We start from the raw sequence: 26,776 nt of genomic DNA, 5'->3' as shown, positions 1-26,776 counted from the left end.
AGAAGTGTCGATGCTTGAAAACATATTCAAGACCACCTCTCACTAAAAGGGGACATTGTAGAAATTGTGCATATTTCCAATTGTGAATTATTCCATATGTGTGACTTGTCTTGTGCATGTGCATATACGTACTTTGATCCATAGTCCTATGGGGTCAGAAGGCTGGGGGAGAGGAAATAAAATAATTTTCCTGTCTGCAGAATGGTTGACTGAATTTGTAAGCTCTGTCTCTGAAGCCATTGAGAAGAGTTGTGGTGTAGATCATAGGCACAGTTGCAGGCTGGTGATCAGGCAGCTCTCTGTATCGCTGACTGGTGCTGGCTTGTGGAAGCACTGAAGCAGTACGTTCAGCTGCTGGCATCTGGGGACAGTCTCTTGGGACAATGTGTTCCATTAAACTTCATGTTTTAGCCTATAACATTTTCCTTTCACTCTGCTTCAGGAAATTATTAGCCTTCTACCAAAAAGTCTAATGCTGAGTTTTGTTCAAGCAGCTTAGGAAATAAAAGATCTCAAAGCTCTAAAGTGTGGACTTGGCAAGTAGACAGTGTCTTCCCTGCTTTTAAAATAAATGCATATGGTCTGGTAATTACTGAAACAAAAAGAGATGGATTTCCTATACGCTATTTGCCTGTACAGGATTCTATATTAAAGCTGATAGCTGTCTGTAAGTGGGTAAAGAATGACTTCCTAAAATGTAGAAAAAAATGGAAAAGAATTGCGTGTAAACATATAACTAAAAAGCCTTTTATATTTTGGAATCTTCCAATCTGAAGACTTAAATAACATGCCGGAAGGTGTACTTTTGGTTTGATTTAAGTAAAGAGTATTTATTGCCTGTCTAAAAGGTACTTGTGTAGTTACAGTGAGGACATTCTTTGTTTATTATTGTTTAGTTTTTACAGTGTTTTCAAGAGAAAATATGACCACAAGAAAATACATAAAAAGATTTTGCCTGCTTTTAACTTTAAAAAATATTTTCCCTTTATTTTCCTGTTTCATTTATTATATAACACCAGTATTTAAATCTCCTGCTAAGTGTAGTTCATAGGTCTTCCAGAAGCATATAATTTTTCTACTTCATTATTCATTCTTCAACACTGCATTTGCAAAGTAGTGGTCAGATCAGTCTGTTTCTTGCTTTTCATTTGCAAATCAGTAATATAGTTGCTTGGCTTGCTCTTTGATCTTTTAATACATCGCATTGTTTTTTTACTGATGCTTTTGTTTTTTGGGAAAAGGCCTTCAGTGAATAGTAATTATTTTTTTTTCTGATGTATTGTTTCAGATACAGTTTGTATTTGTTGAGAGGTACAAAACCAGTATTTGAGATGTAGGAGATATTATGTGTTTGGTTTTGGCTTTTCCCATCCTTCAAGATTGATTTAAAGGACAGAGTGCAAGTACAACTTTTAAGGAATGATATCTGTGTTATGCTTCAAATTGAAATCTCTTAACAGTTTTAAGATGTACCCTACCACAGACTTTATCATAAAGATTCTTTAATGCTAATCTTACAATGTATATATTCCTCATTTTTTGTCAAAGATTGTATTTTGGAGGATTTCTTTCTTTTGGTATTCACAGCTTAGTCTCTAAAAAAGTGTCATTTTGTTTTGTTTCATTGACATCTTTCATGTATAGAGTTCCAGTTGCATGCAGTTGTCATGCTCTGGTGTCTGAAAGCTCGTCATGAGTTTTCACATAGATTTATTTTTGCCTGCAAGTTTTGGAAGGACCTGCTGAATGCTCTCAGTAGGAAATAACTAATGGGCAGTTTCCCTGGACTTCTAAAGTCATATCATGAAGTGTAGCTGACTGCACTGGAGTTGTGATCAGCTTTCAGAGCCCATGGGGCCTGTCAAGACAAGGAAGGTCACACTGGGAGAAAGTCTGCTAAGATGTAACCATAGAATCTTTCAAGTTGGAAAAGACCCTTGGGATCATTGAGTCCAACCATCATCCCTGCTCTACAAAGTTCTTCCCTAAACCATATCCTTCAACACCATATCTAAACGACCATTAAATACATCCAGGGATGGTGACTCAGCCACCTCTCTGGGCACCCTACTCCAGTGTCTGACTACTCTTTCTGTGAAATTTTTTTTCCTAATGTCCAATCTAAACCTACCCTGTTGCAGCTTGAAGTCATTCCTTCTTGTTCTATCACTAATTACCTGTGAGAAGAAACCAGCACCAGCCTCTCTACAGTGTCCTTTCAGGTAGCTATAGAGAGCGATGAAGTCTCCTCTCAGCCTCCTCTTCTGGGACTAAACAGTCCCAGCTCCCTCAATCATTCTTTGTAAGATTTATTCTCCAGGCCCTTCACTAGCTTCACTGCCCTCTTCTGCACATGCTCCAGCACCTTGATGTCTCTCTTATATTGAGGTGCCCAAAACTGGACACAATACTCAAAAGTGTGGCCTCAGCACTGCTGAGTACAGGGGGGCAATCCCCTCCCTACTTTTGCTGGCCACAGAATTTCTAATACAAGCAGGATGTCATTGGCTTTCTAAGCCACCCAGACACACTGCTGGCTCATATCCAGCTGCTTGTGAATTAGAACCCCCAGGTCCTTTTCTGCCTGGCAGCTTTCCAGCCACGCTTCCCCAAGTCTGTAGTGTTTCATGGGGTTGTTGTGGCCCAAGTGCAGAACCTGGCACTTGGCCTGGGTTGGAGGCTGTTGATGTTGATGTTGGCCCATCTATCCAGTCTGTTCAAGACTCTCTGTAGAGCTTCCCTATCCTCATGCAGATATCCCCATTTCCTACCAGACCCTTCTCAGATGCTTCCATCATTTCTAAGTGTCTAACCCTTCTCTCAATTGAAATGACAGAGCGAGAGTCCTCCCTAATTCACCATCCTTAAAGCCTCAGTGTGCTTACCTTGGGCTTATTCCTAACAGGTTCTGCTATCTCCCCTTCCCCCTTCATATCTAGTTTGAAGCCCTGAACACAGTCCCTGATGTACAGAACTGTTTTAGAGGCTACAGTTCTGGAACTTGTATATAAAGTGAAAAAGTAAAAACCTTCCACAGGTCTCTAAAATAATACTGGGAGCTTAATTTGCAGGTCTGAAGGTTGACTCAAAATGCACTTGCTTGCTGCCCTCTAATGCTGAAAATTGTTGTCATGAGATTAGGTAGAAAGTGGTACACAAATCCAGGAGATTTAAGACAGAAGACAGGAAAGCAGCTACATCTCCAACACCTGAGTTTCTGCACTGTGAAATGTGAGCTCAGGTTATCTTACTTAAAAGTTATTAGACAAGGTCTCTAGCCTTCCATACTTTGGCAATTGCCACTCAAGGTAACTGACTTCAGTGACTCTTAGTGGTCAGTTTTCAGTACTTCTGGGCTGAAAAAATTACAAAGTGAGTGACAACACGAAGCATCATTTAGAGACACTTCTCTCTTGGCTTTGCTGTTGTCTTTGTCAGAAATCCAGAGAAAAATTTTTGTTCATAAGTGGTATCAGGAAGAAAGAAATCAGTATTTCTTATTTTTGGTTCTTATCTTTGGTTGTTTGCCTGGACCTTAGTGAAGCATTTGACACTTTTCCACAGCTTTCTCCTGGAGAAACTGGCTAAATATGGCCTATTCCAGCATACATTTCACTGGGTAAACAACTAGCTGGATGGCTGGGCCCAAAGAGTTGTAGTGAATAAAGTTAAATGCAGCTGGTGGCTTGTCACAAGTGATGTTCCCCAGGGCTCAATGCAGGGGCCAGTTCTGTTTAATATCCTTTCACCTCATCCAGATCATCGATACCAAGTGCACCCTCAGTAAGTCTGGAGATGACACTAAATTGGGAGGAGGGATTGTTCATCTCATTGAGGGCAAGAAGGCTCTACAGAGGGACCTGGAGAGGCTGGATGGGTGGGCCAAGGTCACTCTTATGAGATGCAACAAGGCCAGGTGCTGCAGATGCTGCACTTGGGTCACAACCACCCCATGCAACACTATAGGCTTGAGGAAGAGTTGCTTGGAAGCTGCCCAGCAGAAAGGGTCCTGGGGGTGTTGGTCCATGGCTTGGCTGTATATGATCCAGCAGTGTGGCCAAGAAGGCCAATGGCACCCTGGCCTGCATCAGAATAAGGATGACCATCAGGACTAGGGAGGTGTTTGAGCCCCTGTACTTGGCATTGGTGAGGCCACAATTTGAATACTGTGTTCAGTTCTGGGCATTTCACTGCAAGAAGGACATTGAGTTGCTGGAGTGTCCCTAGAGAAGGGCAACAAAGCTGGTGAAGCATGCAAAGCACAAGCCTTAGAAGGAGCAGCTGAAGGAACTGGGGTTGTTTAGCCTGGAAAAAAGAATGCTGAGGGGAGGTCAGTCTCTACAACTGTCTGAAAGAAGGTGGTTGTGAGGTGGGAATCAGGCTCTTCTCCCTAGTAACAAGCAAAAGGACAAGAGCAAGTGCCAGGGGAGATTTAGATTAGATATTAGAAGAAACTTCTTCACTGAAAGGGTAATTAAACATAGGCTACCCAGGGGAATGATTGAATCACCATCCCTGGAGGTGTTTAAAAGATGTGTAGGTGTGGTACTTGGGGACATGCTTTGAGCACTTGACTTGGTAAACTTAGGTTAATGGTTGGTAGAGTTAGGGTGTGGTTGGGACTTGATCTTAAGGGGCTTTCCCAACCAGAATGAATTTGTGATTCTGTGGATATAGTTGTTCTCATGTTGTTTCCTTGACCAAGTATTTCCATGGCAAAAATCTGCATTGTGCTCACCTAGGGCCCATATATAGCTTTTTGTGATGTTTCAGTACAAATTTCCTTTGTCAGAAAAAGTTAGAATGCCTATAGTACTGAGGTCCCTCCATCTTAACAGAGGCTCCTTGGAAAACATGTCCTTACAGTGGATGAGGCTGTGTCTGGATTGACACCTGAATTGTGATTTTTAAATTTTTTTTATTTTTTAACATACATTTTATTACATATGGAGAAAATACTTCTGTCTGTATCCTGAGTGAGAGAGGAAGGTTACAAATAAGATGGTATGGAATATGAGGCTGGGTTTCCTCACAGGCCAAGAGTGAGCCATACAAGTTGATCTAGGATCTGCAGTGTCCCTAACTTGGGTTTGCTAGCAAACTCTTTAAACACCTCTTTGCTGTGTGTATGAGTAAGGATGGGAACAGTAAGTGTGGTGGCATTTTTATAAATCAGCAGGAATGCACACCTCTCAGGCTCAAGATACTGGAAGCAAGAAAGTGAAGTTCAAGGAGATGTGACTTAACCTTGGTCTTCATGTCTGATTCTCTGAGACACAGTACTTCATTTTATTTTCATGGGCAATACCAATGAAAAGATTTCTTATGGAAATAAAAATGTATGTATTCTAGCTAAGGATGTGTAAAGCCCTTAAAGCTGCTGTAATTTAGAAAGCAAGCTGTGAATTATGGCCTCTCTTCTGTAAGAACAATCCTGACTTAGCACTTTTATTCTTGATTGGCATTACTAAGTCTTTGTATGTGCATATAAATAAGCAAGGAAAAACTGGAAAGCCATTAGAAAATGCCTATACTGCATTTTCAGTGGAACTTGGTTCCTAATTGGGAATTCATTTTGGGTGTGGGAGTGAGGAGAGAACCTCATTACTAAGATTGTGGGGTGTATTCGACTGACTAGGACTGGCATCGAGTCTGTTGACTTCTTGGTGAAATAAGATGGGTCTGTCCTCTGAGGGTTAAGGCAACCTTTGTTTTGTTTCAGCATCTGATGACTGGTGCTGTAGAAAATATGCTTTTATATTTCATGTCACATAGGAAACGTGGCTTCTGGCCTCTGTATCATGACATCATTTTTTTTGGTTTTCCAAATGCCCTAGTACTGCAAATCTCCTGCCTGTCTAGGTACTTCTTCCATGTGGTCAAGCAGTCTTCTGCATTTTAAGTTTTCATTAGTCAAATAAGCCCATCATGGATGCATTGAAGAATTCCAGAAGGATTGGTTTAATAAACTGTGCACTGGGCGGGCCATCTATAAAGACCCATAAAGGTTTCTTTCTTTAAAGACTTGTAAGATTTTTTTGTGTGTTAACATAAAATTTTTCAGTATATAATTATTAAAAATCCCCTGAAGAATGTGAAATCAAACTACTTCTCTGATAAATGGAATATGTTCAAACTGAAGATCAGATCTATAGGTGACTTCATGCATTATAGCTGCTGATGCAGTGACCTCTGGTGGTGTAGATCTCTAGGTTGCCACTGTCAGAGCCGTGCAAGGGTTTTCAGCTGTGTAGGTTATTCTCGAAATTCATGTATGGCTTCACATTTGCCTACCTTCTATCTGGAAGGAATGTAAATTATGGCATTCTTACTTAGATAAATGCGTTGCCCAGTTTGTTTTATTCCTGTTTGTAAAAACTCTGTGCTACCATCAACCTCTTCAAAGAAAATGAGTCACTTTGGCTTTCTGTCCCATAACCAGAGTAGATCATTCTTCCTTAAAATCTACTGAGAATCCAGCATCCTCTTGTGGCACAGGACATCTGTGCAGCAGCCCTGGTGCCAGTTGTGACTCCCCCTTTGCACTGTTGCACATACACCAGTGACAGCCACTGCCTCCCTTTGTGTTCTGGATATTAAGCAAGGGTAGGGTTTGTCCTGTGCGTCGCTCACAGAAGATAAATGTGGGATTTATGTGGGATTTCAACAGCTGTTTTAATATTAAACCTTGCAGTTACACTTACATTGTGACAAGTTGAAAGTATAAATTCAAGCCTAATGTGTGCAGCTTTTAAAATTTTCTTTCAAAAAAAACAACTAGTGTTATTAATCACTGTTTTAGCTTCCATGTGGGTGATGTCTGATAATTATTTCCAGCTACAGAAATGCATAAATGAAAAAAGGGTTTACTTAATGTTCTGCTCTGTGCATGAGTGTATGCAGATAGGGCAGAATGAGAAAATAAAAGACAAAAGTTTGCACATCACATTAATGACTGGTCCGGTTATTAGATCAGATCTGGCACCATCCAAATACAGTGGACTGTTCTCACCTCTTAGTGGGTATTAAGTTAGTTTATATTCTAGTAGCTGGTATGTTTTCAACTGATGTAATGGACGGGTAGGTATATGTTGTTTGAAAATCCAATTTGCTTGCACTTTTTAATGCTAAACTGCAAATTTATTTCAAAGGCTACCTCATGTGAAACGTCTTCAAATCATTTGAAACAATGCTGTCTTGTCTTTAAGGTTTTGACAAAGGGAAGGATGAAGTCTCACAAAACAAAGAGGATACGGCACATTCTATGTCAAAAAGCAAGGTAATGGAAGCAACCTCCTGATATGGCATTAAAATGTCAGTGTGCAAAGGAGCTGAGTGCATTTTTAATTAAACACCAATGTATTTAAGTTTTAAAATAGATAATATTGAAGATTAGCCTTCACTCTTGTCAATAGTAAAGATTAAAGGGAATTTATTAATAGACATGACATCATGTGAAAATCTGCAGTTCATCTTAGTGAAATGGAAATGTGGAGTTTTCTCACAGCCATCTTGGGGTGGGATGTTGCCTTGCCACGTATAGAGATGATGGAGGGCAGCTCTTACTATGGAGTAGAATTTAAAATCCTTTTAAGATGTAGGTGAAGGTGCTGTTCATGGAGCTGTAGCAAATCTTCTTAAAAGAATATTCAAGAAACTGTAATATGAAAAGATTTTAGTTTAATAATTGCCAGAGTAAAACACAGTTACTTGTAATCTGTTGTCCTGTTGCAAGGACTTCTGTACCTCAAAATTAAAGTATAAAGGCCCATTTTGTTGAGGCAATAATAGTGTGAAGGAAAGCATGCTGAGTAGAATATTAAACTAGATATAACTCATATGCATGCTCCTGCGTTCAGGTAGTCTTGGTAACAAAAATGGAAAAGGAAGGAGCTAGGCAAATCTGTACTCATCATAGTGTAGTTCCAAGATGGAAATTAAGATGCAATTAAAGACTGAGAACATCCAGAATGGAGTTTGGGGATGGTCACCACATCACCAAAACCATAGCATCTTGGGGTGACTAAACTTTAAATAGGAAGGGAACATGAAACCTGAGCAACTAAAAAGACTCTATTTTGTATAGTGATTCCAGGTCTTTTCTTACCAGAACTCTTTTGTTCTGATCACAGTTATGTAACAATAATTTGTCAACAGCAGTTGCAATAGCAGTCCTATTCAGAATAAAATGTTATTTTCTGTAAGGATACTTTACCATCCAGCTTGCTTCTGATCAAAATATTTATGTTGGTCCAGAAACCTCTAAATCATGTTTGACTTGGAAGTCAAGTTAATACTGTCTCTTAACTTATATTTATTTCAGACTCTATTAAATCTTTGACTATTCAATTGTTTTTTTTTCTCCTTATTTATTTTTCTTTGTTCCTGTCTTTCTTACATCTTTGTGTGCTTTGCAATTGCTTTTTTGTTTGCATCTTTCTACTATCAAAGATGAGACCCACATTCCTACTTCTTCTAATACATATTATTATTCATCCTTACTTTTGCAATTAATGCACGTGGGACTTGTTAAGAATTAGTAGTTCCTTTGTAACCCACGTAAAACTTTACAGGAACAGAAGATGGTAACCATCTTTCACAGCTGTGGATATAAGTAGCAGCCCTTCTTTTTAACTAAGAGTGGAAAAGCAGAGATGAGTCTTGTCCAGAATCTGGTACTGAATGTACCTTGCTAGGACTTGCAGTAACTTCTCTTGAAATGTTTTCTTCTTTTAAATTTAGTTCCTGTCCACTTTGTGTGGATTTAACACTGAGAAAGTTACTAGCTTAAAAATGTACAAACCACAGATCTGTCTCATAATGTGTTGGGCAGGTAAATGTGGACCTTTACTCAGTGTCCTATTAGCAGACTTTAAAAATAAGATACCAAGATGATGAGATTCTGTGATCTGTGATACTTTATGGTTTGGGGTTTTCATATGCATGACCTTTAGATTGCACTAGCTTTCTGTTAGTGAGCAATTTGAATATTTATGAGTGTTTTACTTAAGTTGCTCCATTATAGCTTGCATAACAAGTTCATTGCCTCTTCTTATGTGACAGTGATAAGCATTTTCCCCTCATCTGCTATTCCACTTAAAGTACTGTATTTCTTTTGACTTCTAGACAGAGGAATTAAATATCAAGTTGTATGCTTGTCTTAAAACTAAATTTTGACCATTAAGAATGTATCCTTAACACAAAATGAAGAGGTTTTCTTCATTCTTCCAAGATATATATGTAAGGTAGAGAATTTACTTATTGTTGAAATGATTTTGAGATAAAATTACTTTCTGCATTTATCTTTCTGACACAAAGTAGGCTGCTGTGAAGTCTTAGTTCTGAGTTAAAGGCTTCAAAGCAGGATCAAGGTTGAATTGCTGTGCTCGACTTCTAAATATTTAATTTTTATTTATTTGGTTTGAGCAATTTATGTGTTAAAAACAGTGCACTTGAGCACTCCTTATTATTGCTGTAAGTTTTTATAAAGCTTATGTATTTTTTGGCTGTCATTTTATAGTGTTCCAAAATAGAAATTCAGTGAATAGACTGTGCATTGTAGTCTGAGATTTGAAATGAGTCATCAGAAATATTGTACAGCTTGAGAAGCAGTTCTTATAAACCATCCCTGAATTCACACAGCTTAGAAGGTGACTGATTTTTATTTTTGTTTGAAGTTTGAGTCCATCAGGCTTATATTTCAGTGTTCATAGAAATACAACTCAAGTTTTCAGAAGTTTATATATAGTGGATTCCTATTCTGTGAGTTGCAAGAGGAATAACACATTAAATCTGGTTAAATTACCATCCTCGACTGTGTTTAAAAATTGTATAGGTAGAGTGCTTATGGGCATGGTTTAGCAGTGGGCTGGTAGAGCTAGTTTAGGAAGGTTAGTTTAGAGGTTGGACTCGGTGATCCTACAGACCTTTTCCAACCTGAACCTGATATGGTAGAATCCTCTTTTTTCTTTCAAAAGAAGAGCTTTGTATCCCAGGGTGAATCTCTGGTGGCTCGAGTTCCCTTTCAATAGATGCCAAAGAACAAACTTTGAACCTTACAAGCTGTGGGGAGAGTCAGGAGGAATAAATCATGTGGTGCTGAGGCAGCATATTATCCTGCTATGAACAAGGGCTTGCATTTCACAAAAAAACCCTTAGTCTTGTCCCCTGTCTATCATTAATGTAAGCTTCTTGAAGATGACTTGCAAAAAGTAATCAGAGCATGGGATTAGAGAGGAAGGAGCAGAACAAGTGCCATTGTTGTACTCTGAGAATTTATAGAGCACTGATATCTAGATTGGAGAAGCTGTCTTTTCCTTCATGGAACATGGGGTAAGTGCCTCTATAATTCATGCAGAGGAGCTGTCAAGTTATGAATGAAAATACTGCAATTTGTGTTAACATTAAGATTCTCCTAAAATCATCTCTCTCTGTTAAAATAAGGCCTGACTAGTCGAGACTGCAAGATACCAAGTAGTAGCTCCATTAACTAAATATTTACTGTATACAGTTCAACTCCTGGAGGAATCCCAGACAGCTTTTCCATAAAACCCTTATGAAAAAAGACTCCATAAACAGGGGGTGAACAGCTCATACTACAACTTGTAGTTATGGTTTTGTTTTTTGTTAAGTGGGAGAAACAGGAGAGAAGCGAGTGGAAATGGGGGCCTTATATAACTGTGCACTTCAAATGCTTTTAAAAGTGCCTGCAACAGCAATGTATCTTTGTAGCTTTCACTGTCATTTGCTTATTACATATTTTGTCAATTTCAGTCTGAATCCAAGCTTTTCAATGGCTCTGAGAAGGACATCTCTTTATCTTCAAGCAAGCTTACAAAAAAAGAATCTCTCAAGGTGAACTATTTTCTAACTCCTCATGGACTGTAAATGCATTCATGTATTTTTACCATATTCTCAAATGAGAAGACAAAAATGTCAAGTAGGGAAGAGACCTATATGAAATATCTAAGTATTGTGAGAAGCAGTCGTGTTGAAACTCTTCATATCTTATTGTACCAGTACTTGAGTATGGGTTTCTGAAATGCAGTCTTTAGGATGGCACAAGATTATAAGATAACACAGAAGATTCTGAGGTAGTTCAGGTTGGCAGGGACCTTTGGTCATCTACATGCAGTTAAATGAATTGAATTATTAAATGTTAGAATCTGTGTGCATTACCTGTGTTTTTTACTGCCTTCTTCCTCCTATATTGTAACATGATGAAACTTCATGATTTGGCAGAAACATCAGGAAAAAAAAAATTATTTTCCTCTAGAAGAGGGAAATAAATTGCTGCAAATTTCTGCTGGGAAGGGAAAGTAATTGGTAGGTAAAAAGTATTTATCAGATAATGTATCTGTAATTCTAAATAAGGCCCAAATTTGATTTTGTACTTTACATCAGAAAAGGAAGGGGATGAGGAAGGTTGATTTGTTGATTTTTCCCCTGTAATACTAACAGGAGTTTCAAAATCCTTTTTTGTTAAAAGCAAGTTGCAGAAAAATCTGAAATCAATTACCTGGTAGCTGCTCTTGAAACAGAGTACAAAATAGTTGTTCACACCTTGAAGTCAAATACTGTGTTTTAAAGCTTCTTCTCTAGATCTGTATTAGGAATTGAACTTAGCATGGTTTTTTCCTCGTCTTGTATTGGTAGATGTCTTTTTATGCTCCAATTACTGGCTTATGACTGTGGCATTGTAAATATTTTTATTATTATTTACAGGTTCAAAAGAAAAACTACAGAGAAGAAAAGAAAAGAGCTACAAAAGAATTGCTTAGCACAATCACAGACCCATCAGTTATAGTTATGGCTGACTGGTTGAAGGTCAGAATCCAAGTGTGAAACCTGATTTGAAGATGTGTAGCAGCTGTTTGTTCTCTGCCTTGTGACCAGAATAGAAAAGGCTCAATCTTTAACTTGCTGTTAATGTTTTTCTCTAAGCACAGCAGCAGCTAATTGCATGACAGAGCCTTTGTGCTCAGATCTTTGGGGAATAATGGAGGAACTTGGCTTCTACTGCAGTGACATAGTCACATCCATCTTGTGTGTATAGCCATTAACTTCAGATGAGTTTGGTTTATGAATCTTATTTTGTCCTTTGTTTTTTACACTTTGAATTGAAGCTCTGTTATGTCTGTAACAATAGTGAAAGTGGTTCAGTCACATTAGATATTTTAATACAGATTTCTTTCTGTATTTATTTCCTGTAGTTTTCCTTGTGTCTTTTGCTGTCCTCTTGCAGTTATTTCCAATATAACTGTCCTCTAATGCTGGTACAAAAAATGAATTAGTTTCTCAAAAATAGCAGTCAGTGTCATCAACAATAATGCAAACCCTAACCCTAACCCTGATTTTTATAATCAGCTTCAAGTAGTAGCTTGTCTGATAAAACTTTTTCCAGTTTTTGTAAAAATCAGTGTCGACAGGATAAGACCTTGCTCAAAGATCAAGTTGGCCATCAGTCCTACTGACACAGAAATACTAAAAATCCAGTTGACAGAAATGATGCAAGCACTATAATCAGATGTGTGAATTCAGGGACTTGAAAGGATCTTATATATTGCATGTGTGGGTTGAAGCCAACAGCTGTTGTAAGATGCTTTATCTAAGAAATTAAGGTATATCTGAGCTATTTTGTGAATATTCTGTTTTTGTTATCTGATGTCAGTCCTGGTTTTAGATAAGCTCTGTTTCCAAAGATTATCCTGTCTTCCTGCTAGAGATAAACTACATTCCAGACAGGAAAATTCATTAAGGTTTCAGGTGAATTGCCATACTTCCATGACTGGATGTGTGCATACTTCTTTGTAGAATAACTATTCATCAAGGAAGAACAGAAGAATAAGCATTGAAATTGTACCTTTGTATTGGCTTTGATAAATATAAGTAAGCTATTTATAGACCCAATAAACTTTGCTTGAAATAAAAACTAATAAGTCATTTCAATTTACATTTTAATTTTGTTAAGTTGGATGGTTTTGTTCCTGGCTTCACTGAGCTATAACTGTTTATCTTCTAGATTCGTGGTACCTTGAAAAGCTGGACCAAACTGTGGTGTGTACTGAAACCAGGAGTGCTGCTTGTTTACAAAACCCCCAAAAATGGCCAGTGGGTAGGAACAGTGCTTCTGAACGCTTGTGAACTCATTGAGAGGCCTTCTAAAAAAGATGGCTTTTGTTTTAAACTCTTTCATCCTTTGGAGCAGTCCATATGGGCTATCAAGGTGAGTGGGAGCATGTATGGTTCTTAACAGATGACCAGCATTAGCCAGCTATGAGTAAAGACAAACTTAATGAAAAGCTGGACTGCATTTTCTGTTAACTTTTATAGTTTGTTCATTCTGAATTACAAGCCTTCAACATCTAGTTGTCTTCATCACAAAAAGTGCTGCTCTATATCTTTAAATAGCTACAGAAGTGTGGTGTGCAGAGGGATGCTGTTGAAGAGGTTAATGCCAGCACTGGCAATCATGGAAGTGGAAAGAATGAGGGTATAAAGTTGTATTTTGAATCAGTCAAATCTGAAAAATTCAGGAGGAAAGTAGTTGGCCCAAACGAAAGCTTTGAGATGTGTTACAAACACTTCTTGACTTCCTACATTACATTTGTGCAATAAAATACAGCCTAATTCACTTTGCTTTTAAGAGTAGAAATTCAAATAACTTCCTTGAGCAATAGTAGCATGTATTGCAACTTGTTAGCCCATTGTATTCCTTTTTTTTTTGCTACAGTTTTAGAAAGAGAAATGTTTTCCTTAATTTCTGATGTTTGTCAGTTTATCATACATGACAATATTGTGAGCAGCTCTAAGTGTTAAAAAGCACACTGTTCTGCACAGCAAAAGTTTATTTCAGTTTCTTGTAAGAATCAGTGTCTGCTATTACTTTGTTTAAACTCTGTAAACAATTATAGTCCTTATTTTCTGTTTGCATATGGAGAGTGTGAAAGCACAGCACAAGTGAACATATTTACCTCCTAAAATAACATCTTGCTTTTGATTAAATTACTGTTAGAATATCAGGCCTGTTGTCATAATAATTATGCCCTCTGCAAAATATATCTTAAGATAGCTACTAATTGTGAGATAGTATCCTCTGAAATCAATATAAATGTACTCTCATATCTGTAGAGCATATGCTACATTGATTTTGTTCCTTATCTCAGACTGGGAAGTCAGTCAGCTACTATAATTCCTGATGTTTGTGGTCCTTCCGAATTGTATTTATTGGTGTTATCTAAATTTACTAAAGCTTAGATCAAATCTTTCGTAGTTGCTTTTGAACAGTATTATTTTAATATTTCTTAGAAGCACTTTTCACTCATTATTGGTGATCTCAGACTTGCAGAATGCAAACTTCATACCCTTTTTAAAACTATAGGGTTGTTGTTAATGTGATTTAATTATTTATCATCATTGCAAAGTGGTGGCCTGTCAGCAGAAGATCACAGATCAGATTTATATTTCTTTATTGCCTGGCAATGAGAAACAGATTTGTTTGTTTTTTTTAACTAGATATTTAGAATTTAGAGGACATGGCCCACCAGATTTTTACTTTTTTAAGGTAGGTCAAATTTTGAACCTGAACAAGTTGATATTGTCCATTCTAAATGTGCTGAGAGCTGGAGTGGCATTTGTTCATTTTGGTATGGCTATTTGCAGTTGAGAATTACTGGGTTTAATTAGATGAAAGACCTTGGAGTTTGAAACCTTTCTGCCTTGTTTACCTAGTCAATCGTAATGTCCTAGTTACAGATTTATTATCATGAGACAAACTCTCATGACCATAATAGCAATTGACTGGTTTACCAGAATGAGCCTAAAGTCTAAGGGAAAATGAGCCTTTTTGCAGTCAGTGCAGGAATGTGCCGTTGCAAGAAATTTTTATGCAGGTGCAAGTACTGCAGATTTTCTCACTTGAACACACATAGTGTGTCCTTCTGGCAGACTGCAAATTCTCATCTGCAGTAGTTTGTGGCCAGTCCCTTCACATGCTCCCTTAAGCCTGTTTGCTGTGGTTTTTGATGTCCCTCCTGCACTCTGAGGTAGCTAGTGCATTCACTGTACCTTGTTTTGTCTTCCTCATGTACCCAGTTTTGATGCCATTTCAGTTTTCTCAAATTAGTAACTAGAAAAGTTACTGCAAGTAATATTTCATGAGTAAATTTAGACAAGTGTGACTATCAGTTTTTGTTACTTTCTCTGAGTGTTCATGCCATTTGACTGTTACTGGCATGAGTATTTGGTAGAAAGTAAACATCAAAGTTTTTTTTTAATCTAGTGGGATTTTTAAGGTACCCCTTACCTTGGCTGGAGCAGTTGTACCATCATTCTGTCAGGAACAGAGACAGATTAAATAAAGTCACCTTACAAATGGAAAATATCTGCCTGGTACAGAACACTACCATACTGAAAACTGATTCTGAACACAGAATAGGTGATATGAAAGAAAAATGTCCAGTGCTTTTGGACAGTAAATTATTAGAAGAAAATCAAGGTTTACAAGCAGTTATTCCAGAACTATTCCAGACTACTTAAATTTTTGCTGCAAGTTATTTTTTAGTTTTAATTAAGGGACTGTCAAAGCATATATGTAGTATAGGTTTCTTGCATTAAAAAAAAAAAAAAGGCAACAGGCAAACCCAAACACCAAAGCCACACATCTCTGAATTGTTGTCTGGGACAGAGTAAGTGTTGTACCCTACATGCCCACAGTAAAACCCTAGAGGGGAGAGATCTAGTGAGCAGAGCTCTGCCTTAAGTCTAAGACCTGTGACCTGGGAGTTTTTGAGTACTTGTGGTGGATGGGCCTTTGCATGGCACTGTTTCAGTCACGGTGCCATGGTCCCTGCTGTGTAGTGTCCCAACACCTCTCACACCCCTGGCATTGCACTTTGGTGCTCTCCCATCCCCAGGGGCCCATGAAATTGAAAATTTCTTTTCTTTCCTGCCCAGCTGCCCTCAGGGTGAGAAGTGCTCATGCATGGGGTTGTCCCTCCTGGGTCTCCCAATGTTGCTGCTTCATCAAAGACTTTTTGTAGGTGCACCGTTCTGCTTGCTTGGAGAGGAACTGAGGTTTGCAATCTTGTTTCTAACACCCAAGTTGCTTTTCCTCCATACTGACTATTTGGGAGTTTCTGAACATCATTTACACCAGCACTAGCTTGCCTATATTGATATTTAAGAACTACCAAGACTACTCATTACTTGACTCTTGCTCTCAGAAAAGTTCTGGCTGTTTCATTTGCTTGCTTCTAAAATATCTGCCTTTATCTGCTTTTGCTCAAAACTTCTTGTAGCTTTCCAATTCCTTCTTCTAAGCCTTGTACTGGCTTTTCACTAGGCTTCTATTTGAGGGAAATCAATCCAGACCAAATATGTTAACTCATCACTTAGGCAGGTTTAACTCAGCTTACAACAATATCTTCAAGTATATTTAATACAGCCCTCTTTGCCTACCAGTTGTCTTAAAGCTACCATAGGTAAACTTTTTTTGAAGGGTCTTTAAAATGCTTATTTATAATTTCATTCCAAAATGAAGCTCAACAGAAATGGAAAGGAAATTTGGATTATTATTTTTTTCCTTCTAATTTGGAATGTGTAGAACTTCATTGGGAAAATTAGACATAGGCAATTGACATCCTTTGTGTTTCTGTTAATTGAACATAACATTATGGTGTCTTGCTGATACCCTTTAAAGACAGACTTAAGCATCTGAATATCTTCTGTGGACCTGGGTATCTTTTTCTTTTTTTTTTTCCTTGTTGCAATGCCAAGTCTAGTTAGGTACCCAAATATTGTGTGGAATTGACTACTAAAGTGGAGAGATTGAAAGGGAGGGAGGGAACCCACTCATCCTTTCTCCCTATAGCAATGCATAGTGTTTGGGTGGGACGAGTTATTTCCATTTTATTTAAATACCAATTAAGTCATCTTGTCTTCTGAAGACAGGTAAAAATAATGCAGTTCTGGAGCATGGGATGCTGCTGTGACACCAAACACATTGTGATGTAAATTAAGCATGAAGTGGATAGCTGAAGAGGGCTTCTGGTTTTCTGCAGGGATTTGGCTTGCCCTTGTGTCTCTCTGTGCTATGAATCGTAGCATCATTGTAGGAATTCAGAGGAACCTTTGCTCTTACCAAGAACAAGTGGGACTAGAGGGAGAAGAGCGACATTAATGTGGGGTCTTTTATAGCATTCGTTGTAAATCAACTTTCTTAAACCACACAAAAATACATTTTGTTTTGTTTGCTTTTAATCTTACCTCTTCAGATGAAATACTGAGTTGAAGAGGAATGGCTCGTCCTTGTGATCTCTCTACATCTGTCTGCAGGCATCCCCAGACAGTGAGGGTGACTCCCCTGTGGCATTTCTTTAGATGCTTTTGTTGCCTTGCTATAGTAGCATCAGCAGAGCATTTCCAAGTTACTAAGCCAAGTATGATTTACAAAAACCACAAACAAACAAAACAACAAAACCAACCTGAAATTATTTGAATCCCAAAGACCATTCTTTTTGAAGTGGGAGCTATACTGGACTGAAGTCTTTGAAGGAGAAATCCAGCAACAGAGGGCTGTCCATCTTTCCATTCATGTCTTCATTAGATGTTGCTGAGTGACAGTAAATAGCCCTGCAGTGTGCCAAGCTTTTTATTACATTTAATGATAAACTGTAAAATTGAACTAAAATACTTGATGCTTTTGTTTGTTTTGTCTATTTCAAGGGTCCCAAAGGTGAAGCAGTTGGTTCTATAACTCAGCCGTTGCCCAGCAGTTATTTGATCATCCGAGCTGCTTCAGAATCAGATGGTAAATAGATATCTTGGTGGTTTTCTGCAGTGACAGCAGCTAGTTATTAGAAAGAGATGGTTTTACTCGTCTTGCTATGTCTATTACAGCACTGTGAGTGCAGTTTATTAGTTGTTAAGGTTCCCACTTAACTTTGTGCATTCAGTTGTGTTGGTACATATAATATTTCACCGTTATTAAAAGAAAATTTTGACCTGAAGAAGCTGTCATTGTACTCTTTGCAGTTGTCTTATGTTGGATGGGTAGAGAAGAGGGGAAGGTTAATTTCAGATTTAACTATATTAGTATTTGTCTAAATACTCAAGTTAGTGCTTTTCTGAAGTGCTAATGTGAACATTCTTTGTAATGAAAGTATTTGGGCGTTATAAAATGCAGCAGTTGCACGGAGTTCTAGTAGTAAAAATTCCCTCAAAATACATATCTGTAACACCCTTCATCACTGGGAAGGTTGTGGTCAATATCAGTGCAACCATCTTCAGAGGTTACAATGTGGAAACAAATTTTAAGAGTGTAGTGTAACTCCTGTGGCATCTTCCTTCATTCTTCTGGTAAATTAAGCATATCCCTGCAGATTTTTAAAAAATTGGACTCTGAAAAATAATAAGGTACATGGCAATAAAGAACTAGTAAGGAGTGGAAAGAACACACGTTTTAGTTATGTTTTGGAAAAAAAATTAGAATGTTTGCTCTTCTATACTGAAATGGCATTTGTATGCAATCATTATAGCTCCTTTTCCATATAGTATTAAGTGAAAAAATTTTGCAGTTATTTTGACTTCAGAACTAGAGCAGGGCTGCAGGCAACTTCAAAGGAATTAAACAGAGCCTGGAAGGAACCATACTTGCATTTAGGAAGAAATGCTGAAATATGCTGTAACAGAATCATGATTTATCTTGCTTGCCCTACCATGAAGCATACCTTGTACCAGAGCTGGCTGGTAGTGAGTTGTTTTTATGTCCCCACTAGATTATAAAATCAAAGGCATGCAACCTGGAAGACTGAAGTGTATCTTCAAAAACAGTGTAAGAAAACCCAAAAGGATTATGAAAGTAGGAAATGGAAATTGTACAGCTTGGTTAAATCCTTAATTTTCAGTCTAATGATAACTTTATTTTTAGGCAGGTGTTGGATGGATGCTTTGGAGCTAGCCCTGAAATGTTCAAGTCTGCTTAAACGTACAATGATTAGAGAAGGTAAAGAACAAGATTTGAACTCTTCGGCAGACAGTACTCACGTCTCTCTCTATGGTCTGCTTCGTGCTAACAACTTGCACAGTGGAGAAAACTTACCGTAAGTGAACTAAGTATCAAACCTGGCTGTCTTTTTGCCAGAACTTTGTAGTGATAAAGAGAATCTCTTTCTAAGGTTGCTGTTCTTCTTGCTCCTGAATGCTCTCTTTATGCCTTATTTGCACTATTATATTGTATGTGGATGAAATGAAAAAAAAATCTTTTTCAAGCAGAGTGGATATAGAGGAAAGTCTCATCCAAGGAACTCAAAGTTGAGTATCACATCAGGAAGTTTAATCAGTTTAAACTCCTAATCTTTATTTTCTTTTATCTTGAAGTTGGTCTCTCTTGTTAGCTTCACTTGAAAACACGCTTAGTACAAAAGTTGGTAGATGTGAGTGTAAGTTGCTGTTTTTTGGTTTAAGAAATGAATAATCTTGTCATTATTTAAATGGTTTCAGCATGTCTCAGCTATGAACCTTCAGAAGGATGAATAATGATTTAGTCACCCTATTATTAAATTAAATATACAAAAGCTGAAATTGCTTGGTATCACCTGGCTATCTAATATCCGAGTGCCCTTGAGTAACTTCCTGTTAATTTCAATAATACTTTCAGCCAGATTTTCGGGACCATAAGCTTTTGTGAAAATACATTATTAAGCAAGCAAGGTAAATAAATGGGTTTTTTGAACACTTAAATTTTGGTACCAGAATGCATTAAGAGATCTAGTCCTTTATAATTGAGTCTGAAGCTTGAAGCAGTTTGTCTGAGTAATCTCCCACCAATTCAATGTACTTTTGGGTGGATGTAAGCCTATTTCAAATAATCTCTACCACCCATGATCATTTAGCTGCCTATCTGTCTTTTCTGGGCAGGCAGGGGTTTTGACCTGCACTTAAGAGCATAATCCTGAATTTGAGATGGGACCTGGAGTGGAAGAATTACAGCTTGTTCTGGCATAGATAGTCTGAGAAAAGCATAGAAAAGGCAAATTGTTGCTCCTGGCCCAGATTCAAGGCCCTTGCAGATGACCAAGCAGGCTCAGCTATGGTTTTTGCTCCTTCCATTATCTCATGGAAACAATAAACTGTATTGTACTGTGTACAATTCATCTGGAGATCTGTACTCATGAATAGTTGTTTAATGTCAGCTGGCTCATATTACTATCTCACAGCAATTAATTAAAATTAATGGTTTAATTAGGTAGATCTTTGAATATAGCATAATCTAAGAGTATTCAGTGTGCTTAAGTATCTAAGCAACAAAACCTGCAGGCCTACAGCAGAGGCGGAAGAAAGGTAAAAGCAATTTTAGCTTCAACTGAGAGCTCACTTTTTAAAGTTTGTTAATAACAACAGAAAAGGCCAAGGAAAGTATTGGACTGAACATAGTCACCTTAAAAATAGGGATGAAGTAAAACCAGAGGCATTAAATACTACTTTTTTTTTTTTTTTTTTTTTTTTGTCCTCAGTCTTTAATAATATTGATAGACTTTGGGCTGCCTGATCCTCTTAGATGGAGGACCATGAGTGTAACAACAGTGGCTTTCCATTTTTTGTGAACACTGCAATTGTAAGGGATTAGATGTGTCATCTGAATTTTCACAAGTCTATTCAGCCCGACGGGATTCATACCAGAGTACGGAATGAGCCAGCAGCTGTTAGAGCAGGACTCTTCTTGATCATCTCCCAAAGATCTCGAGAGTCTGGGGAGCTCCCCTCTGACTGAAAGCTTGCTAGCATTGTTCCAGTTCAGAGGCATGAGGAAACTACAGGAAACCCAGGAAACTACAGAGCTGGAAGTCTTACCTCAGTACTTGGAAGAATTATGGAGAAGATTATACTGGGTGCTATTGAAATACATTTGAAGAGCAGTGCAGTCACTGGGCACAGTCAACTTGGGTTCACAAAGGAAAAGTCCTGTTTAATTTTATATCCTTCTATGGTTAGGTCACCCTCCTAGTGGATGAAGGGATGGTGATGGATGTATTTTTTTATTTTATTAAAGTTTTTTATATTGTCCCTCTCAGTATCCTTCTGGACAGCTTATCCAGCTATGGGGTGAGTTCATGGAGCTGGGTGAAGAACTGGATGAACAGCGCTTAAAGTGTTGTAGTGAATGAGGCTACATCTGGCTGGTGACCAGTCACAAATACCATTTCTCAGGGCTCAGTCCTAGGGACTCTTCTGTTCAGTATTTTTATCAAAAACCTGGGTCCAGGAGTTGCATGCACCATTAGCAAGTTCGCTGATGTTATCAAACTGGGAGGTGCTTTGAGGTGGTTGACTCTTTTGAGGGATGAGGCCTTTCAGGGGATTCCAGATAGGTTGGAGCAGTTGGGCAGTCATCAAGGGGATGAAATTCAACAAGAACAAATGCCAAATTCTGCATGTCAGACACAAGTGTAAATTGTGAGAGAAGTGGCTGAAGAGTAGCCTTGCAGGAAGGGATCTGAGGTGCTAATTAATTGGCAGCAGGCATAATACACAGCCAAGAGGGCAAACCACATGCTAGGGTGCATCAAACACATCACCAGCTCATCAGAGTCAGTGATTATCCCACTGTAGCCAGCATTGTTGCAGCCTCAGCTGAGTACTGTGTGCAGTTCTGGGCCCCACAATTTAAGAATGATGCAATGATCATTCTGAGTGTGTCCAGAGGAAGGCAACAAAGCCAGTAAAAGTGCTGGAAGGAGTGTCCTAGAAGGAGCAGTTGAAGACTTTGGGCTTGTCTACTTGCAGAAAAGGAGGCTTAGGGTAAACTTCATTGCTCTCTACAGCTTCCTGAGGAGGGGAAGTGGAGAGAGAGGTGCTGGCCTCTAATCCCTAGGCCAGTAATAGGACCTGAGGGATAAGTTCACACCTGCTCCAGGGGAGGTTTAGACAGGACGTTAGGGAAGGCTTCTTCACTGTGAGAGTGGTCAAGCACTGGAACAGGCTTCCTAGAGAGGTGGCCGATGCACCAAGCCTGTCAGTGTTATGGAGGTATTTGGACAAAACCATTAACATGGTTAATGCTGCTTTGATTTGGTCAGCCCTGAATTGGTCAGGCTGTTGGAACTCGAAGACTGTTGTATGTCCATTCCAATGGAACTGTTTTAAATTTCATGTTTGATGGTTCAGTGAAAAGACGACATCCTATATTTTTTCAGTGACGTTAGTTTGACAGTGCTGCAACATACGGGCAATTTTAGTGTATATTTTATTAAGATCCTGGTTTGGAAACATGAAAATACTGTGTGGTGTTGAAGATTCATTTAGCCTTTATTTCTTTAGGTTAAATGACAGTGAAATTGAAAGGCATCACTTTAAAGATCAAGATATGTACTCTGACAAATCTGATAAAGAAAATGACCATGAGGAATCTGATAATGATGGATTGGGGAAAAGCGAAGAGAGTGACAGCGACACATCAGAGCGACAGGATGATTCTTACATTGATCCAGAACCAATTGATATCAAGGAAACTACTTACGTAGAACAGAGCCATGAAGAACTTGGGGAGGTAAAAGTGCTGTTGATGTAGTGAGCAAGCAGCTTCTCCAAATACAACACTGTTATTTTAGGAATCAGATGATGCTTGAAAGCTGAGCTGCAGGATTGCTTTTCGTATTTTCAGCAGTAATGGGGGGGAAATATTCTGTTCATCCATGTTTTGCTCTGTTTTGCCACTGTTGTCGTTGTGTCTGAGGTTGTAACAAAGATTATGAGATTATCTGAAATTTTGTTCAGACAAAAGGTGCTCAGTTTGAAAAGGCTACCTGCAGCAGAAGTTGACCATGTCTACCCATCCTTTAATTGTAATTTCTATCTCTTTTTTAGTAACATCTTTTTTCTTTCAAATAAAAATCTTCAAGTTGTAAATGAAGCTTCCCCCTAAACAATGGTTTCCTTTACTCACTGATACTATTAACTGGTCAAGGCAGTGAAAAGCATGGTGCAGAGAAGTTGGTAAAATGAACAACCTTTTGTCATGTAAGGCATACACTTGAGAATGCAGGATAATGTACTTGATGCTTAGGAAAGGACTAAGAGAGGATATCTGAACAACATTCTACCTCAAATATTTCTGGTTTAGGGCAGATGTGAACACATGCCATTTTTAATGTTCAATAGGGTATCTGTTGTACTACGTTAACCATGGATGATAAAGTGTATTTAGAGAAATTCTGATTTTTTTTCTCCTATAGTTGCTTTAGTTTCTGTGAGTTGCTCGTTTTAAGTATCTATTTTCCATTCTCATTGCATCCTTGTAACATGTTGACACCTTCTGGAGGATTATTTTCTTTCTCCTTTCTGTAACCATTTATTTGCTCATCTTAGGCAGGGGAAGCTGCTCAGACAGAAGTCGTGTCAGAAGAAAACAAAAGTCTGATCTGGACACTGCTGAAGCAAGTCCGGCCAGGGATGGACTTGTCCAAGGTTGTATTGCCTACATTTATCTTGGAACCTCGTTCTTTTTTGGACAAGCTGTCTGATTACTACTACCATGCAGACTTTCTGTCTGAGTGAGTCAATCATGTCTCTAGTTTTCATTCTTTTAATTTTTTAAGCTAAAATGGGGTAACTGTATAGTTAAACGTTAGAACAGATCTACTTAAAAAACCTCCATAAGCTGCTTTGAGTTTGAACATTTGTCTGACAGTGTATCAGTGATTAGATGCCCTTGTTTTCTGAAACCTAACTGCCTGAGAGCTCATACCCTACATGTTGGAAGTCTGGCTCCTCTTAGTAATAGCAATTGTGTTGCAGACATTTCTGGTTTAGCTTTTGGATACTGTACAGAAGACTCCTCAAAATTAGTTCTGTTTTGTTGTTTGGTTTTGTTTGGGTTTTTTTCTCTTGGAGGCATATTTAAAATGGTAAAACAGTACCAGCTAACCCTTTTAATAAAGTGTTAAGTTTCAGTCAATTAATTAAATGTATAGCTGTCTGCTCAAATGAAGCTAATAAATAAGACTGTTAATTGAAATATTGTTCAGCAATAAGTTCTATACATGAGTAGGCCAGTTCTCTAAAGCAGTACCTTTTATAATGGAATAATTTCAGTGGGGATGGAACAGGATTTAAAGTTACAAAGAACAAACTCAATTATGGAAATGCCGTTTCTGATTTTTTTGTTTAATTCCAATTTCAGACAAATATTTGAAAATTTTTAATTTAATCAGTCAAGCTGAAGGTTTTATGGTACTGCAAATCACATAACCTTTGCTTTAGTAAACTCCTAGATACAAGATGTATAACAACAATTGATACCATGTTATAACTGAAACAATAGTGCTATTTTATCTGTGTGTTCCATTTGTTTCATAGAGCCGCTCTTGAAGAGAATGCTTACAACCGCATGAAAAAAGTAGTGAAGTGGTATTTGTCAGGATTCTACAAAAAGCCAAAGGTGTCCTCTCATATTGTTTTGTCTTTATTTCAGTCACTGTGCCTAGTCTGAGGGTTTGGGGATGTGCTGGTGTAAGTTTTTGTTTTAAAATAACATAGTTATGCATTTTTGAAAAGCAAGGTTAAGTTTTCCTTATTTACACAATTACGTTGTGGACCTTTATTGTCCCCATCCATTCTTTAAATAGACCATATTCAATTAGTTGGGTTTTTTTCTCTTGGAGCAGGAGTTGGACTGAACGTTTTGTGATAAAGCTGTGAGACAGTTCTATGTTTTCTACTCTTCAGTGATAGCATGCTACAACTGGAGAAGTAAAATATTCACTACGTGATTTAGCTTTAGCTTTGCTCTGGGTACTCTTTATAGTTCAGTTGGTGGGAAACAGCACTGAAATAACAAAGTGCTTACTACCCAACTTCAGACAAAAGGTCTGTGATAATTCCTGTGCAACAATTCTTATATTCTATTTGTTCTTATATGTGGCCTGGAATAGATAGCAAAAATAATAAATCTATGCTGATTTCCTTAGGGTGAAGAGTAATGGGGCATCATATACAAATGATGAAATTAAGTATAGTGTGCTTCAGCATAAAAATTAGGACATTTCTGTGTGTGTGTGTGTCTTCACAGACAGACTGATAAAGTATTTTGTAACTTCTGCACGTGCATTGTAAGCCTACTCTGTTATGTTTCTGCTTAGGGACTAAAAAAGCCGTACAATCCAATCCTTGGTGAGACCTTCCGCTGCATGTGGATTCATCCAAGGACAAATAGCAAGACTTTTTACATTGCAGAACAGGTAGCTGCAAAAACTGGCATAAATGTTTTGAAGAAAAGTAAACGTATTGCGTTTTTGTGCTAGACAAACAATATATTACTTTCAGAAAATGTATTTAAAGTCATTTTTATAAGTTTAATAGTTATATTTAAATGCATTAAAACAATAAATTACATTTAAATTAAATGCATTAATTTCATCATAAAAGCTCTTCAGGTGTCTGTTTTCATCCATCTTCCTAGAGGGACAAAGGTGACTCCAGGATTGTTCTTTCCTCTTCCTCCAGTAGAAGTCAGTTGCTAATTTTCTTTACTCTTGAAATTCAGTAAAAATGCTTGCTTGAGCTTTATCCCAAAAAGTGACAATCACATTTCACATATATTAACTTTATGTTATGTGCTGCTTGGATTTTTCATTCTGTCCTTATTAGCTCAAGGTTTATACTATATTAAACTTTTTTCTTAATTTTTTTGTTTGTTTTTTTGTTTGTTTCAACAGGTATCCCATCATCCTCCAATATCTGCCTTCTATGTTAGCAACCGCAAGGATGGTTTTTGCCTTAGTGGTAGCGTTCTGGCAAAATCCAAATTCTATGGTAAATAATGTGGGGGTTTTGTTGCTTGAGGAGTGTAAAATCAGTGCAAATGAACTGTGGTTTTTGGATGAAAGAAGGTCACTAGAAAAATCGAGTTTGATCAGTGTATTACAATGTATTACCCTTTCCTTACAAAGGTTTTCTACCAGCTTTTGGAATTTTAACTTCTATTTTTGGGGTATTTATTTTTTAATTGAAGATGTGTATTGTAGTGGCTTTATAAGATAAGATTAATTGCAATGCTAAATATACTGATGTTCTTAATTTTTTTGGTCAGTTATTAGGAACTGTTGACTGTTGTTCAGGGTGAGAAATGTGATTTTTTTGTCCTTGAATTTCAGGGAATTCATTATCTGCCATACTAGATGGAGAAGGACGACTAACATTCCTAAATAGAGGAGAAGATTATGTAATGACAATGCCATATGCTCATTGTAAAGGTAGTGGTTTTTTTCATTCCCTACATGGCAAGATTATGAGAACAGAAGTTTGTTATTGTAAGCAGTTAATATTTCTAAATAGTATACTGTGTTGAATTTGGCCTTGTCATTTTAGAAGAGTGTTCTGAACACAGGCAGTATTGGTGGCTTTAGGCTTCCACATATTCTATCAGGAGAGAAACACATCTGTTGTTTAATCAGTGATCTGGTTTTTGACGTAAAGATTTTTTTTTTCCTTCTTCATTAGAAGTAAGAACATATATATAGCTAGCTGTCATTACATTACAATAATTTACTGTTTGAGTTGATTTTTTTAAAGAATGGTTTTGAGCTGTTCTGGTATTTTCCTCTCATAAACATTAAAGGCAACGTAGCATCTACATTTCACTGTGTGATTTGAGTGTAAATCATGACCATTTGTCTTTACTTTTACTAAGGTAAACTGGTCAGGAGCTTGTAAAGTTTTCTGGGAAGTCAGCAGTTGTACAAAAGATACATTTCAGAGTTGCTAATTTTTAAATTCAGTT

At 37.7% G+C, this 26,776-nt stretch overlaps 1 protein-coding gene across 5 annotated transcripts in view; it reads left to right on the top strand.

The window, feature by feature from the left end:
- OSBPL8 (oxysterol binding protein like 8) overlaps positions 1-26,776 on the top strand; it is an 82,514-nt gene that overhangs the window by 44,408 nt on the left and 11,330 nt on the right. For all 5 annotated transcript variants that reach the window (XM_030444970.1, XM_030444941.1, XM_030444954.1 and 2 more), the window contains 12 exons: positions 7,209-7,279; positions 10,774-10,854; positions 11,725-11,826; positions 13,022-13,225; positions 17,725-17,809; positions 18,929-19,100; positions 22,318-22,546; positions 23,365-23,549; positions 24,355-24,436; positions 25,137-25,235; positions 25,713-25,809; positions 26,151-26,249. In XM_030444970.1, the coding sequence (XP_030300830.1) occupies positions 7,209-7,279; positions 10,774-10,854; positions 11,725-11,826; positions 13,022-13,225; positions 17,725-17,809; positions 18,929-19,100; positions 22,318-22,546; positions 23,365-23,549; positions 24,355-24,436; positions 25,137-25,235; positions 25,713-25,809; positions 26,151-26,249 (1,506 nt within the window). The remainder of the gene's footprint in view (positions 1-7,208; positions 7,280-10,773; positions 10,855-11,724; positions 11,827-13,021; positions 13,226-17,724; positions 17,810-18,928; positions 19,101-22,317; positions 22,547-23,364; positions 23,550-24,354; positions 24,437-25,136; positions 25,236-25,712; positions 25,810-26,150; positions 26,250-26,776) is intronic.

This window comes from Calypte anna, chromosome 1, assembly GCF_003957555.1.
Source record: "Calypte anna isolate BGI_N300 chromosome 1, bCalAnn1_v1.p, whole genome shotgun sequence".
Taxonomy (NCBI): domain Eukaryota; kingdom Metazoa; phylum Chordata; class Aves; order Apodiformes; family Trochilidae; genus Calypte; species Calypte anna.
The sequence above is the reverse complement of the archived record's forward strand: the minus strand, read 5'-3'. Positions and strand labels throughout refer to the sequence as shown.